The sequence below is a fragment of the Photinus pyralis genome, unplaced genomic scaffold (genome assembly GCF_008802855.1).
Source record: "Photinus pyralis isolate 1611_PpyrPB1 unplaced genomic scaffold, Ppyr1.3 Ppyr1.4_LG6, whole genome shotgun sequence".
In the NCBI taxonomy this organism is placed as follows: Eukaryota; Metazoa; Arthropoda; class Insecta; order Coleoptera; family Lampyridae; genus Photinus; species Photinus pyralis.
In genome coordinates, this window is record NW_022170663.1 from 13671588 (window position 1) to 13688754 (window position 17167).

At 37.4% G+C, this 17167-nt stretch overlaps 5 protein-coding genes across 9 annotated transcripts in view; 2 read left to right on the top strand and 3 right to left on the bottom strand.

Annotated features, from left to right (window-relative positions):
- LOC116175051 (contactin-associated protein-like 4) overlaps window positions 1-17167 on the top strand; it is a 236162-nt gene that overhangs the window by 31401 nt on the left and 187594 nt on the right. The gene's annotated exons all lie outside the window — the stretch shown is intronic.
- Window positions 412-2467, bottom strand: LOC116175059 (alanine--glyoxylate aminotransferase 2, mitochondrial). Its single transcript, XM_031493124.1, has 9 exons — window positions 2342-2467; window positions 2215-2291; window positions 1988-2172; window positions 1812-1935; window positions 1494-1682; window positions 1150-1440; window positions 880-1101; window positions 579-827; window positions 412-526 (listed from the first exon to the last, which is right to left on the bottom strand). Exons 1-9 carry the CDS (start codon window positions 2355-2357, stop codon window positions 425-427), a joined length of 1455 nt encoding a protein of 484 aa, XP_031348984.1. The 5' UTR covers window positions 2358-2467; the 3' UTR covers window positions 412-424.
- LOC116175054 (mitochondrial intermediate peptidase) lies at window positions 4854-10327 on the bottom strand. 2 transcript variants are annotated; one of them, XM_031493118.1, is made up of 5 exons: window positions 10136-10326; window positions 9872-10078; window positions 9559-9821; window positions 9245-9511; window positions 4854-6353 (listed from the first exon to the last, which is right to left on the bottom strand). In XM_031493118.1, the coding sequence occupies exons 2-5, from the start codon at window positions 10004-10006 to the stop codon at window positions 4922-4924; spliced, it is 2097 nt and encodes a 698-aa protein (XP_031348978.1). In that variant the 5' UTR covers window positions 10007-10078; window positions 10136-10326; the 3' UTR covers window positions 4854-4921. The 2 variants fall into 2 exon arrangements, with proteins under 2 accessions (XP_031348978.1, XP_031348979.1); XM_031493119.1 differs by having other exon boundaries at window positions 9872-10327.
- On the top strand, window positions 12690-14399 carry LOC116175060 (protein indeterminate-domain 4, chloroplastic). Its single transcript, XM_031493126.1, has one exon. The coding sequence runs from the start codon at window positions 12900-12902 to the stop codon at window positions 14292-14294; it is 1395 nt and encodes a 464-aa protein (XP_031348986.1). The 5' UTR covers window positions 12690-12899; the 3' UTR covers window positions 14295-14399.
- Window positions 14859-16042, bottom strand: LOC116175063 (dimethyladenosine transferase 1, mitochondrial). The gene has a single exon (XM_031493131.1). The coding sequence runs from the start codon at window positions 15894-15896 to the stop codon at window positions 14892-14894; it is 1005 nt and encodes a 334-aa protein (XP_031348991.1). The 5' UTR covers window positions 15897-16042; the 3' UTR covers window positions 14859-14891.

The window sequence follows — 17167 nt, forward strand, 5'->3', positions numbered from 1 at the left end:
TATCGACAAATCAAGTAAATATTAGCATTCAAACTGGAATTACTATCAAATGATCGAGGTGTTATCGCAATCTTTTGGACCTAAGCTCCGTCCATGCTGTAAAGCGGTCAATGAGCGTCAGAGTGTATAATGACAAAGGCAGTTCCTAGACCAAGGATTGTGGAAATACGCACATTTTTGAAGACGCGACCTGCAGCTGTTTGGTCGCCTCTTACGACACGCAGTGCCATCTACGATAGGAATATTCTTTCTCGACCCGGCCCTACACGGGTATAAATGTTCGACCGAAAGCATAAAAACAAACACTAAATCACCTGCTTTAATAAAAGCATGAATACAAAACCAGAATCTCCCAAAAGCTTTTATCTCCCAATACCATCCCTCGAGTTCTATAAACGTTTAAAAACCAGAAGTTGTTGCAAATTTATTTATTTGAAAACATTTCTCTAAGAGCTGTCTTCACAACTGCAACTGTGAAATCGGCATCCTCTTTTGTAATGCACATTGGCGGCTTAATTCGAAATACCTATTAATAAACGGGTTTACTGCTTTCGCTTTTATGTAAATGGACTACGTACGTGTCCAAAATACCCTCCTCGTCCAATCACTATGCCTAGCTCGAGGCATCTCTCCCAATATTTCATTACTTTCGCGGGTTCTAAGGGCGTTTTGCTCCCGTCACCTGCTACCATTTCTATCCCAATCATTAACCCCACACCTCTTACATCGCCTATTACTGGAAACTCTTGTCGCAATTTGTCCAGCTCCAATAACAGATGCGTTCCGACCCTTTTTGAATTTTCTTGCAGTTTATCTCGTTGTATAATCTTCAACATTCTCCATTAATGAAGAGACTAGGTATTTACCAACGGTACCTACCTCGAGAACCTTCATACCAGCGACTGACGCGAGCGGATTTCCTCCGAAAGTATTGAAATGCTGGGCCTTTGTTAGCGATTGTGCAATTTGGGGGGTGGTGACAACAGCCGCCAGAGGAAAACCATTACCGATACCCTTCGCCATTGTCACGATATCTGGTACGATGTCGTGCATTTCAAAGCCCCAGTAGTGCTCTCCGGTTCTACCAAATCCCGTTTGTACCTTGTCATGGCGTTAGTAAGTTGCAAAGTCGCCCTTATTTGTTCTCACCTCGTCAGCCACAAACACTCCGCCACACTTTTTGATCATATTATATGCACCCTTCAGATATCCTCTGGGATACTGCACGCTGCCGCCCACGCCCTGTATTGATTCGGCAAAGAACGCGGCTGCCTTGCCTTTTGGAATACTGTAACGGTAGACTTCTTCCAGCTGTTCTAAATACTTTGTACTAGCTTCGCACTCGTTTGAAGAGCAAGTGCAGTGCCTGTTTGTCTGAATTGGACTGTCGCGACAGTGCTTTCCACCCCAAATGCCTCGATATACATCAGGAGTCATTGTCTAAACAATTTGCGTGAAATGGTTTTTTGGAATTGATGGACAGAAATATTTACATAGTGAAACCCTGGGGATGAAGGTACGGGATGACGGTACAACGAACTTGCTGTAAGATTCATTGTTTGGTTGGTCATTCCATGGTAAGCACCTCTTAGTGAAATAATCTCGAAATTTTGTGTGTAAGTTCTTGCCATTAGCATTGCCAATTCGTTGGCTTCAGCGCCGCTGTTAACAAAATACACCACCTGCGAAGTGGATTTTTAAGAAACTGAACAACAGATTAATCGTCTGATTAAGTTGACCTTGCAACCTTTGATACTATTAATAAAATTTGAAGTTGTTTATATGGAAAAGCGCTTTTGCTGGATACATACTTTTAAATCTCCTGAAAATTTGTCTGTCAACTGTTCCGCATACTTGTGCACCTTTGGATGCAAGTAAACGTTCGAGACGTGACCTAAGATACTCATTTGCTCCGCGACCGCTTCAGTGATTTCGCTAAAACGAAGGATGTGAGTTTAATCGTTTTTTCGGTGGAAAGTAGCTTTACGGATGACAATGCCCAACCGACACAGTACAAATACCGCCGAACAGATCCAAATATCTCTTGCCTTCAAGATCAAAAAGCCATTGCATATGGCCTTGGTGTACTGCGAAAGGCTTGCTGTAATATGTTACTAAAGCGGGTGACAATCTCTCCTTTCGTACACGAATCAAACTATCATAAGAGGGACCCTAAAAAGCAAAGTCATGGCGATACCTTGACTATTAATTTACCTTGTACCCCTTAGGAGTAAAATTACAAGGTGGCATGGCCGGTTTTTGCGAATATAGCCTTTTCGAAATTTGATTGACTATAAAATGCGTTAGTGTCTTTATGGTCACAAGGTAAGGCGATACTTACATGTAAAAGCACGCATCTTGTACAAGTTGTTTGTTATACAAAAGTATCAATATACACGCCTGTTCTTATAAGGTGTTTAATATGCAAGGAATATTTTTAAATCTAATTGAACGAAAACAATAGCCGCCTTTTATTTGGGTAGATAACGGCAAAGTTTCAAAACTTTGGTTGATAATGATAACGATTAAGTACATGTTAGATAATTTTGGTTCAAGGGCTATCGCCAAAAAGTAATGAAATTAACATAAACCAAAAAACAAATGCTCTTGTTTAAATCGTAGCAAAATTGAAACGCGTATAATAGTTATAGGGAAGAACGTCCATTAAATTTTCGATTCTAACACCATACAACTAGTGAATAACATTCTGCCCTGCGAAGTATCAGAAACGTCAAACTTAACGTGCAGGTTATTTGGTAAAAAACGATATTTTGCGTTATTTAGGGGACTGTTCTCTAACGCGTTACGATGTCGTTACACTGCGGTTATCGTTCGGCAACGACTTTCTCTATTCTATATGACATCTAACACCAGCACAAAAACTTTATTAAGTCACCCTGCCTCAGTGTTTATGGCTTATGGCGGATAGTGAGCGCGCTATTTTACGTGACGCTGCATACACTTCTCTATAAGAAGTTAGACCAGTGGCGGAGAAAATTTACGCGTTAAAATGATTGTACCTATGTAGGACCCATAATACCCTATCAAATACAATGCTGCGGGTTGAAGCAACTTTTCGCATACCTTAATGGCAAACTAAAGCTTTCTACCAGCCGCAGGTTAGTAAGGGAGGTATACTGCATATGAGTAAAAAATGACCCCCCAGACGGAAATACACGTTTTGAAGCACCAGGAATCCGAATCAAACAAAATCTCAATTATGTCGGTCTGTTGCTGTGCTCTCATATTTCCGATTAAACTACTGAACCGTTTGGAACCAAATTTGGTATAATTCTTAGACAGAATCGCGCATGCGCCTGGTGTGCCAGTGGTATCTGTGCTAGCCACAGCAAATTTTTTACTTCTTGTTTGTGCTGTGCAAATGTTTGCATTTTCGGCAATATTGTAACCATACAAATTGGTTTTTTGTTATTTAAAATTTGAAAATGGTGCGGTTGCTGCTATAATCCTACGAAAAAGGACTGTAGGTGGCAAACAGAGCTAAAATTTGCTTCACTTTACAGTCATCTTTTATCCCTCATCTATCTATCTTTCCTGACTTAAGGCGCAGCCTTACCGCTCGGCAAACTTATAACGGGCGAACTGTAGTTAGCGGAACCCCTCACCGACGCCAACTTTTCTTTGCCAACCTTTGTTGTGTAAACGCATCTGCGCAGAACGGCCGAAGTCAAAAACGTATCATGATTGGTATATACCAGTGTTTCGTATTTGTTCTCACATTACAATTTTTTTCAATTTAAGGTGTGTTGCCTAACCGTAGGGGTATATCACCACAAATTGTCCGTGCAACTCTGAATTCTGAGCATGCAACTTAGAATTCTTAGGTGCAACTAGATGTCTGAGTTTGTAACCAAGAATTATTTAATCAAAATTGTAGACCACTTTTAACCTCCTATGGTAGGTCTGTCGGCCACACTGCGTTGTGTAGTATATTTTTAGTTAAGATGTAGGGGAAGAAATTATGACGTCTGCAAGTTTCGTAACAATTTTTTTTTCATTGAGTATAATTATGCACTTTTGGTAGGTAATTGCAAAAGTGCATAAAAATTGCCAATTTTTTTGAAAGCATGTTGTCTAAAAACTGCACAAGTTTATTTTCATATTTTGGCGAATGTTTTAACCGAATGTAGTTTTTTACTGACATGCTTGAATCAAAATTGATCAGGTTTATTTTGATGAACAATTGTAATTCGGGGAAATATTTCCTGAATAAACATTATATATCAAACTGGCATTACTTATAAATTGGCGCTGGATTATCAAAATATACCTATACTTACAATGGAGTTGCCATGGATATGAACTGTGCAATTATCGCAGGGCTCTTTAGCTTTCTACAATGCAATTACCGCTGTAATTCGGCGATAATTACACTCTTCATATGGGATTTATTACATATGAGGGAAATATTCTATTAAATTGAGCTTATTCAGTAATCACCTAATAATAGTTCAATAAATGAAACTGACAGTTGTAAAACCACCTAAATAGTGCTATTGTTTCAATCACAGCACTCTATATAACATCTGAATCCATATTAAACTTGTTTCGTAATGAAATAAATCTAAAGATCCATTTATCTCATAAAAATTGTTATCCAATATCACTGAATTCAAAATAAAATTCTCTATCGAATAATAAAAAAAATACAGTTCCATTTAAAATAGCAACGGTTTGTGAACCATTGGTTGAAAAAATTTTTTTTCGGACTCAAAAGTCTTGTAAAATAGAAATTGTTCACTAATTTAACCGACCTTTTAGCTCCTATAGTTCTCGAGATAGCAATAGTGGACAAAATAAAATGAACACCCTGTAGACAAAGAGGACCCAAGACTAGAAAACAAACATTTATTTATAAAACATAACAATTATTATGAATACATAATTCTTAAATTGGTCTCTAATCAAAAGATTGAGATTTATTCACACTTTCAATTTCATGTTGCTTATTGTCTATTTCTTTTAAAAGAGAACTCACTAAAACGTCATTTGTCGGTTCCTTAAGTAGGAAATCTGTAACTAATTTACGTGGTGATCTACTACCGCCAAACGCTAAAAATTCGTGTCTAAATCTATCGCCCTGTGTTCTGTTCAGAGGATCGTTTTCAAAGTACCTTTGCCAAATACACGAAGCCAAAGCTCGCGAGACTAAATATGAATAATATTTGGCGCCATATCCGACCAGGTGACTAAATCGTAGTTGCCACGCCGTATTTGGTATGTAAGGTAGACTAAAATACTTGTCCTGCAATTGGGCCAATACTTCCGTGGTTGATCCTTCCATCGGATACTCTCTATGATAAAATTGATCTACAGCAGAATAGAATAGTTGCATTTGCATTTCACTAGCCATGAATAAATTTTTTGCCGCGCAAAGACGTTGCAACATATCCTCAGGTATAGGATCTTTTGTTCGAAAGTGCCTCGCAAATGTTCTTAAAACGCGGGGATCATTACAAAAATATTCCATTAAAACAGATGGTACTTCTGCCAAATCGGTGCTGCAACGAGTCCCGGTCACGTGCTGATAGTGAGTCCGCGCCAACATCGAATGCATAGCGTGGCCCATCTCGTGAAACAGCGCGTCCACCATACTAGGAGATAATAAAGTTGGACTTGACCACGCTGGCGTTGGTAAACTCAACATGAGTACCACAACTGGATGTTGATAGGAACCATCGTCTAGCACCTTTCCACCACGAATTGTAAAATGACAATTTTGAGAGATCTTCTCGCTGCGCTCATAAAAATCGCAATAAATGTAACCCAAAACTCCTTCATTTTCATGTGTAACTTCTATTTTGTAGACGTCGGGTGACCAACACTCTCCGGCGCTGATATCCTTAACCACAAAACTGATGCCGTAAAGCTGATTAAATAAGAAATTAAGGCCCTCCATACAACTGCCTAGAGAGAAATACGCCGCGCACTCGGAACTCTCCACGTTAAACAACGCCTTCTTAGCCGATTTCGTAAAATAATCCGTATCCCAAACCTGCAAGTCTTTCCTGCCGTTTTCGCACATTTTCATTTCCTTCATCATATCGAAATCTTTATCCGCTCGAATCCTCAGCCCGTTCGAGAGACAGTCGAGAAACTCTAGGACGGTTTCCGGATTTTCGATAGTGCTACCTTTCAAAGCGCGATGAGCGTAAGTGGGGAAACCGCATACTTGCGCCAGTTCGTAGCGATGTTTTAATATTTCAGTTAGAAGGTGGTCTTGTTGCTGATCCGGGTACAGATATACGCGATACGCAATTTCTCTGGCTATCGGATCTGATGCATTTGAATACAAACCTGATACTATGACGTTGTCTCCTTCCTTGACGAATCTATAAAAGAAAATCTTGCTGTTTTCAGTTGAAAAAACAATATGTATTTCAGTATGTGCCACCAGTCCGCTGTTGGAGCGAAATTAGAGTTATGCCTCACGTCGATTTATACCATTTCTATCCTTTACAAGTACACAAGGGAAAGTTAAAACAAAATGGGACCTAATCTCATTTCTTTAATAATAATAATCTCTGTTCAAAAATATAACATTAAAAAATTAAAAAAAATTTGATGTTGATTTAGAAAGATGAAATAAGTCAAAAATGTTCGTATTTTTCGAGGTATTTTTGTTGAATCACTAGCTTTTTTGAATACTACCCCTGGTGTGATATGATTTTTAAAAGAGAATGTAATGTTCTTTTAATAAAAATATACAGGGTCATTCTTGACGAGCGTCAGTTAGAAAGATATGGAAAACCTTTGAAAATGAAAATAAACTAATAAGTTCTTTAAGGGTTTTGGCATATGATGAATTGAACTAAAATATTTTCAAGATGGCGCCACTTCCGGAAATACCGGAAGTAGCCATCAACTTTGTTATTTTAAATAGGGACCCCCTATTTTTTCTACATTTTCGGATTCTACGTCAAATTTGGAGTACAACGATACCCCATAGTTGACCCTTTGCTTCAGGGGCTTCGTCGATATTCAAGTTTTTATGTCAAAAATTGAATTTGCAGAGGTCATTTTAAACATTTATTATTCGAAAACGGTGAGAGATATTGCAAAACAGTTTTCAATGATTTATTAAGGAAAGATCGAATTTTCTTATGGTAGCAGTCTAAAAAAGTGAGACTACGTCACTTTTTAAAAGCTCTCAAATTCCCAGACCTTTAATTTGATGCAAAATGTCAAAAGCTGCTTCAAACGGTTTCCGAGAAATTCCATGTTTTAGTTACTTCTTGTGGAAAGTTGATAAAAAAATTAAGTCGCTTGATGTTATTCTTTTGTTTTTATTATGATAATGTTTAAACGTCAAAAAATTTTTGCTGCTTGAACGTATACTTTTCGTCAATAATGGCTCGTTTGGGTTACACTAATGGAGATTTTTTGAATTTAATATTAATACACGGTGAATGTAATCGAATAGCGGCCATCTTTTTTCCGAAAGATTACTCTGACAAGGCACGACCCACAGAGGCTAGCTACAATTCGCAAATTACTACAAAATTGCAGGAATAACGGTACCTACGTTCCAAGCAAAAATACAAAAAAGGAAGCCTTTGGTAGACCAGGCAATGCACTTTTTTAAACAAATATGGGTGCCATTTATGCTTTTTGAGAATTCTTTGTGCACTCGTGTCTGATACGTCAATTTCTCTTCCAGTTGGATTTGCAGCAAAATACGCTAGTACAGCTGTTATTTCTTGTTCTTCAGAGTCGACCACGGGCTTCCTTTTTTGTAGTTTGAAACATACCGTTATTCCTGCAAATTTGACGTTTAAACATTATCATAATAAAAACAAAAGAATAACATCAAGCGACTTAATTTTCTTATCAATTTGCTACAAGAAGTAACTAAAACATGGAATTACTCAGAAACCGTTTGAAGCAGCTTTTCACATTTTGTATCAAATTATAGGTCTGGGGAAAAAGGAAAACAACGGTGAAGAACAAAATGGGGGCTGCCCTTTAAAAAAATGGGGTTATGGATATTTAAAAATTTAAAAGTTGAGAGCTTTGAAAAAGTGACGTAGTCTCACTTTTTTAGACGGTTTCGTATACCATAAGAAAATTCAATCTTTCCTTAATAAAGCATTGAAAACTGTTTCGCAATATCTCTCACCGTTTTCGAATAATAAATTTTTAAAATGACCCCTGCAAATTCAATTTTTGACATAAAAACTTGAACATCGACGAAGTCCTTGGAGCAAAGGATCAACTATGGGGTATCGTTGTACTCCAAATTCGACGTAGAATCCGAAAATGTATAAAAAATAGGGGGTCCCTATTTAAAATAACAAAGTTGATGGCTACTTCCGGTATTTCCGGAAGTGGTGCCATCTTGAAAATATTTTAGTTCAATTCATCATGTGCCAAAACCGTTAAAGAACATCAGTTTATTTTAATTTTCAAAGGTTTACCATATCTTCCTAACTGACGCTCGTCAAGAATGACCCTGTACAGTGCCCTCTATTTAAAAAGTAGATAACTTTTTTAATTGACAATATAATATGTACTTATTTTGAAAATAGCAGAATAATAACTATAAATAAATATGAAACATTAAAAATATTCTATCATTCAGAAATAGACATTTTTTTTCTCCCGCATCTCTTATGCGACCGAATAATTTCACATTTTGATTTCATCATTTTAAGTTTGACCCAAAAAGAGCATGTGACACATACAGTGATATTCATGTAGAAGTAGATTTATTTTCTGTGAAGCTAAAGCAACAATATTCAAATTAATAATTAATATGACAGCAGACAGCCAGATCTTTATTTGTTTCAAGAAGTTATTTTGGTTGCATAAAATTAGGCGTCTTTCAGGAGACTTTTATCATGTAAAAGTGGACATAGGAAATCCCTATGTCTACTTCTATATGAATATCACTGTATATTACTTTTTTGATAGCGCTAACAATTACAGTAATATATCCCTTTCTCGATACTTCGGGTATCTCCCTTATCGTTAATGCTATCAAAAAAGTAATAATAATATAGGCAAGGAGAAAAACAATGTGGTTCCAGAGACTTTATGTGCAGATAGAGGAAAGTTGGTTTATTGTCTTCAGCAGCAATAACAACAGAAACAAAAAAAAGAGTATCCCCATGCTAGAGATCAACAAAATTGAATGTATAAGCAGCAAAGGCCACACCATCCCTATAAGAACTCACAAAGCCAAACAATTTAATGCAAGCTCATTTCCCAATGGATTACTTACAAGTTACTAGTGCCAGGGGGGAAAATTTTCTGATCGACAGTTCTAGCTGTCCCACAACCAGAGACGAAGTGCTGTCCCAAATGCAGCAAAGAATTATTCAACTCGACGACTTTCGTCCTTTCCGATTCAGGAAGGTGAATTCCGCTTTGCTCAAAATCGAAGAGAAACAATCGTCCTACGAGATCATCAATATCATTCGTCGGAAATTTATCTCCGTCTTTAATTACATTAAGCAAAGCGGTGTATAAGCTTCGATCCGTGTTTAATCTACAAGAGGAGATTTACAGGCAAACACAGTCAGCGCGAGAACGTACTTTTCTACAATGCCACTTACGGCACAGCTCGCTGTTTCTGCTGCGTTTGTATATAGTGAGGAAGGATGGGCTAAACGTATAAATTCTGCTAAATCTGCCACCTTACATAACGTGTCGGACAGGTCGTCGAAGACCTCAACGAGCTTACGAGATCTGTTCCTGTCAAGAATTTCTCTGATAAGCACATTGGTTTTCTCGATGCACTGATCTTTAAGTACAAAAAAGCCATTGTGCGAGTGTAGCTCGGGTACGTCGAATAATCCCTACAAACGGTTTGAGGTTGTACAACGAAAACGAGGCGAGAAGTACGCACCTGGTCTGTGTTGATTAGGTTTGGCTTGTAATTGGCAACTGGGCGAGAATTGAAAGTGGAAGTTAAAGTGGACCATGTAGAAATTTTTCTTCTGCAGATGAAGTTGTAGGTCTGATTGATTAGGGTTCTCTTCATTGTGCTATCAGCTACAGCTTTGCATCTGCCAGTAATTCATAACAGCAGGTAATAAACAGGTGTTTTTCCTATCTATTGAGGAATATGGTAAAAATGGGCCACTTCCTAGAACTTTAGGATTCCTCTTACCAATGTTTATTCAATGCTCTTACATAACCCAACAATTATGGAACGGAAAGAAAACTGTATGGTGTATGCGTATAACGGAACTGAACCCCGAAATACAGGAATACCTTAAAAGAGGACACGGTTAACTCGCTAAGGGAGACTCGACAACTCGCCAACGCGACATCTAGCCAATGGACAACTCGCCACCGCGTTAACTAGCCAATGCGAAAACTCGCCAACGGACGACTCGCCGGCCACTGCGACAAGTAGGTATCTAGTAAGCATGAAAGTGATTTGAAGCAAACTTGGGGGGCGCGAACAAAGCATGAGAGACCGGTCACCGGGACCACGGCTCACGAGTCACGAGAAAGAAAGATGCAGAGAAAGCTTGAATGATAAACGCGAACAAAGCGTGAAGAGACGCGAAAGAAACGTGAAAAATGCCATAATGGTGCCAACGTGCAATGGGAAGAGGGGCGCAGAGCTGGGTAAAGCCCTCTTGAAAAGAGCTTGAAGCACTAAGCACCGAGCACTTTGTTTTGATAAAAGTGCTTGCAAGCCCTAAGCACTTTTATGTGATGAAAGAGCTTGGAATTACCAAGCACTTTCTAAAGTAATTGAAAATACAAAGCACCAAGCCCTTGGAAAGTGCTTGAAGCCATTTAAAGTGCTTGAAGCCATTAAAAGTGCTTGAATCACAGTAATTGACAATATAAATTAATATAAATATAAACAATATAAAGCACCTTTCATATTACTGGAAACCAGGGTTTCTAGTCTATAACTTTTGATTGAGAAGCTGATCGAAAAAGTACAAATTGATTTGGATTCTATGCACCCAAATTAATAAGAAAAAGTGTTTTTCCGAGAAATTTTGATGTAGTCGATTTTTGGTAAAAAAGGAAGGCTATACACTGCCTTTTTTTGAGCCCCGAAAAAAAAATTTTCTCAGATCGACCCGGAAAAAATATTTTCTTATAGAATGTGGCCTGTAGAATCGATAACTTCAAACAGTTCCAAGATTGGGCTACTAGTTCAAAAGTTACAGCCCTTTGAATTTTTTTCGAAATTGGTTTCTAGTCTATAACTTTTAATTGAGAAGTCTGATCGAAAAAGTACGAATTGATTTGGATTCTACGCACCCAAATTAATAAGAAAAAGTGTTTTCCCGAGAAATTTTGTTGTAGTCGATTTTTGGTAAAAAAGGAAGGTTATACACTGCCTTTTTTTGAGCCCCGAAAAAAAAATTGTCTCAGATCGACCCGAAAAAAAATTTTCTTATAGAATGTGGCCTGTAGAACCCATAATTTCAAACAGTTCCAAGATTGGGCTACTAGTTCAAAAGTTACAGCCCTTTGAATTTTTTTTCGAAATTGGTTTCTAGTCTATATAACTTTTGATTGAGAAGTCTGATCGAAAAAGTACGAATTGATTTGGATTCTACGCACCCAAATTAATAAGAAGAAGTGTTTTCCCGAGAAATTTTGGTGTAGTCGATTTTTGGTAAAAATGGAAGGTTACACACTGCCTTTTTTTAAGCCCCGAAAAAAAATCGTATCAGATCGACCCGGAAAAAAATTTTTCTTATAGAAAGTGGCCTGTAGAATCGATAACTTCAAACAGTTCCAAGATTGGGCTACTAGTTCAAAAGTTACAACCCTTTGAATTTTTTTTCGGAATTGGTTTCTAGTCTATAACTTTTAATTGAGAAGCCTGATCGAAAAAGTACGAATTGATTTGGATTCTACGCACCCAAATTAATAAGAAAAAGTGTTTTCCCGGAAAATTTTGGTGTAGTCGATTTTTGGTAAAAAAGGAAGGAAGGACTGCCTTTTTTGAGCCCCGAAAAAAAAATTGTCTCAGATCGACCCGGAAGCTCTTTATAAGTGCTTGAAGCTCTTTATAAGTGCTTGAAGCCCTTGATAAGTGCTTGAAGCTCTTTAGAAGTGCTCGAAATTGTATGAAAGTGCTTCAAGCAGTTCAATAGGGCTTGAAGGTCCAAGCACTTTTAAAAAGTGCTTGGTAATTGAAGCACTTTTTCCTGAATTAGAAAAGTAATTGAAGCACAGAGCTTTAAGCACTAAAAGTAATTGAAGTCCTTTGGCAAGCACTTTTTTCAAAGCACTACCCAGTTCTGGAGGGGCGGCCGATTTGTTAAAGGGAAGCGTTAAGAAATCGTAATGAAAGCGTGCAGAGTTGCAGGGTTGTTGGGTTGATTCATCAGGGGTGACGTAAAGAACGCATAAGTACTAAAATAGCTGTCTGTTAGACAGCACATGAACCCTATCAATTTATGCTAGAAAATTCAAAATATGCGCTTCTGGGATGCTCTTGAATCTTGAGCTTTCGTAATCCCCAGTTGCACCACTATACTGATAATGAACAACAGCAATTGCCTAGTATCATTGAAATAAAGGACTAAGTATGATATAATTACTTACTGACATGCATACCTATGTGTGCGTTTCAAAATTCAATAAATCGTCATATAAGGTACAACATTTTATCACCACTCTGTACATATACCACAGTCTAGATACTAATTACTAAGCAATGTACTTTAGTTATACGCATACCAGACATCAACATTTTATTGTTTATTGATTGTTGATACAAATTTTTGTGATTTGTAACCACAAGTAGGCAGTTATGTGCTATTTTAGCATAGTAACAGTATTGTTTATTCATTTATAAACAAGGTAACAGTCAGTAAATCGACTAATAACAAAAAATCTTGAAAAATGAGCCCTTAATTAAAAATTCATCTTCCTGTACACTACCAGATATGCAGGCTCCCAATCTAAGCATGGCTAGAGTTCTAAGTCCTGAAGGTGCTGTTACAAAGGTATTTCCTACACGTGATGAACTAAGTACAGTAGAGTGTCACTTACCATGCACCGAAGAAGGGTGCACGAAAATTTTTACATCGCGGTCCAATTTAAATTTCCACCTAGAAAGGATCCATCAGCAACAGTTGATGAAAGACTCCAGTTTAAAAGAGTACCATTGCCCTGACGATGAATGCGTTTTTAATGAAGAAAAACACTTCAAATCACTCAAACTACTCAAGCAGCATTATTTGAAGGTTCATTCTGAGAAACAGTTCATGTGTGAAATGTGCACCAAGGGTTTTCCAACACTTTCATCCAGGAACCGACATACCAAATATTGTGGGATTAAATTTAAATGCTGCGACTGTAGTGTTGCTTATTTATCATATGAATCTCTACTAACCCATGGCAGACGAAAGAAGCATAGGGTTCTCGAAAAAACCGCTTATAACCCAACTGCTGTACAGTCCTCGGGCCAGTTAGACCAGAATTCATCAAGAAAAGAAGTATTCATTGTTCCTAAATTCGGCACAAGCCTATCTCTCATCGTTATGTCGACCTTGCCCAATCCAACCATGGAAAAGAGCAGTCAAACTGAGCAGAATATTTCGTCTCCAACAGTAAAGACTAAGCAAACGCAAGTGGTGAAGCGCACATCTCAAGAGTCACAAACTTTAGAAATGAGAAGAACGCACTCTTCGGCTGAAACACAAACAATCGGCGATTGTGTAACTAAAAAACTGAAACTGTCCACCTCTGATGTCAACCTAAACAGAGATGGAATTGTGCACAAAAATATTGAAACCCAAACTAAACCTCCAGCTTTGAATTCGCAATCTTGTAATACTTCATTTGAATTGGACGACGACTTTATCACCAACCCACTGGTGCAGAAGAGCAACTCCTGCACTCAAACATCTGTGGAATCATTGTATTCGATTTCAACAGCCACCCACGACTCCATCCACACTGACACATCGGATTTGAACTTCGAATTCATGAACTCCAGCTCCCAAACTTGTTTTAACGAAGACATGTCTGTTTTTCACTCCTCAAACTACTTCAACTGCAACATGGAAACCCAAACGGATATATTCGACATGTTTAACTACAACACTAATTCGGAGTGTGTGGATTGTTTGGACGATGACTTGGAGCACTACTGTCCTAAGGACTATGACGATATTATACTTAATACTATCCACACGCAGACAGTGTTCGATGATGTAGCCAGATCCGTCGAAAGTCAGACCGTTATGTCCCACACAAAAACCAAAAGTACAGTCGCGAATACAGAAACTCAGACAGACATCAACTTCCAAAAGCTCTTGGAAGAAATAAATGCTTGACTGTAGTTGAGCTTTTTGTGTTCATTCGAATTATTTTTTTTTAACGTATTGTACTGTAATTTGTTTGATTTGTACTTATTTTATAAATACAGATATTCTTTTCTACTAATTGAATTCAAGGGACAAAATTCTAAAGTGAATAGCAACCCGAGCAGTCTAGTTAGTTCCAAACTGCTCTCCCTCTGTGCTGAGTGGATGTTAGGTAACTTCTATTACTAGAGTTGTTTTATCTTCTGATTTTCATTCAACCTCAAAGTAAATTTAACCAGATAAAAATTTTTGAGATGCTATAAAATGTGTAGAACTATGATATGAATCGTTTCAAGGCCCGCTCAGAGCATCAACACATTCAGTGAGACACTGAAGTACTTGTGTCTGTTGAAATTAAAGTAGGTCTTGAAACAAAAACCACAAAAGAATTACAAACAAATGTTTCTATTGTTATTTGCTAATAATAGCTTTGTTAGATTATTTTTTGTGATATTTGGTGTTTGTTTTGCAATTATTCACTCAGTGAGCCTCATATGCATAAGACAAAATTGTTGAATCAGTGAAGTTCAAAAGAACACTAAAGACCTTTAATAAAAACACAAAACACTACATTTCAACAGCAGCAACAACATTTTTAGGTGATCTGTAGTCATAGTTACACAATTCCGGTTGTTCTTCACATAACGCATTATAGGCATAACAAATCCGAGCAAACTCCTCATTACTTAACATGAAAGGTCGCAGTTTATGATTGACATCGGCCAAATGGAACAGTTTTGGGCCCAACTCATCACGCAATTCCTTCGGAAATAAACACTCGGCCCCGCGCCAACAAAATTTTTGCCGCATATTAAACACATGCCTGACCACCTTTTCTACCGTCTTAAAAGGCAACTTGATCAACGGATCTTTGAGTGGAATTAAAGTGACGACACCGACATCCACATCAGGTTTAGGTAGAAAAGCTCGGCCAGGAATGGTAAACTTGTGATCAGCCTCACACCAGAATTGGCACATTACAGATAAACGACACCTTTGCTTGTGACCCACGGGTGCAATAATACGCTCGGCTACTTCCTTTTGAAAGGTTAAAGTCATTGGTGTCCTGCCGAACGCCCATGCAGAGTTTCTTTCCGATACAGATTTTAACCAGCGGATTATCAAGTTTGTAGAGACATTGAAAGGGAGATTGCCAATTAAATTAATCGGCGGACAGTGGTCATGCCAATCACTTTTGGCAATACCTGATAAGCCCTCTTCAAAGTTGTAATCTCTAATATCACCCAGTTCAATCTTCAGCTCTAGATGTTCTTGACAAGCTTCCTCTAACAACTGCAACGTCGGTAAAAACCGAGGATCCTTCTCAACGACGATAACCTTGCTTGGTGCCTTGCGAATTATGGAACGAGTGATCGATCCCGGTCCTGGTCCAACTTCGCAAACTGTATGGTTCCTTATACTTCCAGCAGCTCGTACAATTTTATCGGTTATACGTTCGTCCAAAAGAAAATTTTGAGACAGCTGACGCAATGCCCTCAATTTATACAAACGAATGAGATCCTTTATTGTAGGTAAGGGAGGTAAACGTAAAAGGTGTGTTGCTGCCGACATATCTCCTACTTCTCGATGATTTTCGCTGGTTCATCAAAGTCGTCCAAGAAACTCTCCTGCTTGACCGACAGGATGGTGTAAGCGTAAATACTAATAACACCGGCACCTAAGAGACAACCAGAAATGATATTGTTTCTTCGCATCCGTTGCAGTTTCTTCACTCGTTGTAAGTTTTGAAGTTCAATTATTTTCATAAGATTGAGATCTGTACTTTTAAGTTTATTTGGATCTATTTTGGGCATACGATCTTCACCACTCATATTAAAATTGTGAGTAATTTAGAGTTGATTATTTTTTAATTTTATAGCGACAATATAACCTCACTTTCGATACCATCACGATTTTCGGACGTTTGTTATACTAGTGACTTTCTTTATACTGGAGTGTATTTCTCATACAAACAATTAATTGTTACAATCATTGAACTACTCTCATGTATCATTGAATTTATAGGTTTATAAATTCATGATATGATTTAAAGATTATATGTATACCCGTAACGAGGTGTATCAAATCTACAAATAAATATGGCTTTATTATTATAAATATCAAAATAGAAAAGTGTATTTAAGGCGACACCTTTTACATGCGCGAATAGTCGAGACAGACGATACGATACATTTCTTGTACACGCAGACCAATAGAATACAGATAGTCGACTGGTTCAAATTGAAAAATTATCCAATCAAAGTCCTTCAATTCTCACAATTTACTGGTAGCCATTTACCTCAAGTTAAATTATTTGTCGTACGTTGGTGAATTTTGTGAAATTTTAAATCCGTTTGCGGTGAACTCACATGATTTGAAAAATCGAGACAAAGAGACAAAAAAGTTTCTATGGAATAATTTGCATATTTTCCCTACGTTTGCACGTGATCAATTCTGTGTTTGGAGAATATTGTTAATGTTAACATGTTAACAAAATAAAAAAATTTAACTAAACCGAAATAAACGCCAAAATTACGCGTCTAGATTAGACTGATCAATGTATTTCACAAGCACTTGGCGCACGTTTATGTTTAAAAGCTAACAAAAACGTTCGATGAAAAGCGATTTTCTTTGTTTTCGAGTTATGTATCAATTAAAATTGAGTACCCAATAAATCTTTTGTACTTTTATAATATAGATATTTAATTTAATTTGTTGTGAAGAGATTTTAATTTTAATAGAGCATTACAGTAAATTTAAAAAACAATCTCCCATACTATACTTACAACAAACAATATTTATCATTGATCATTTAACTTATTAACCTTATAGATCTTTGAAAA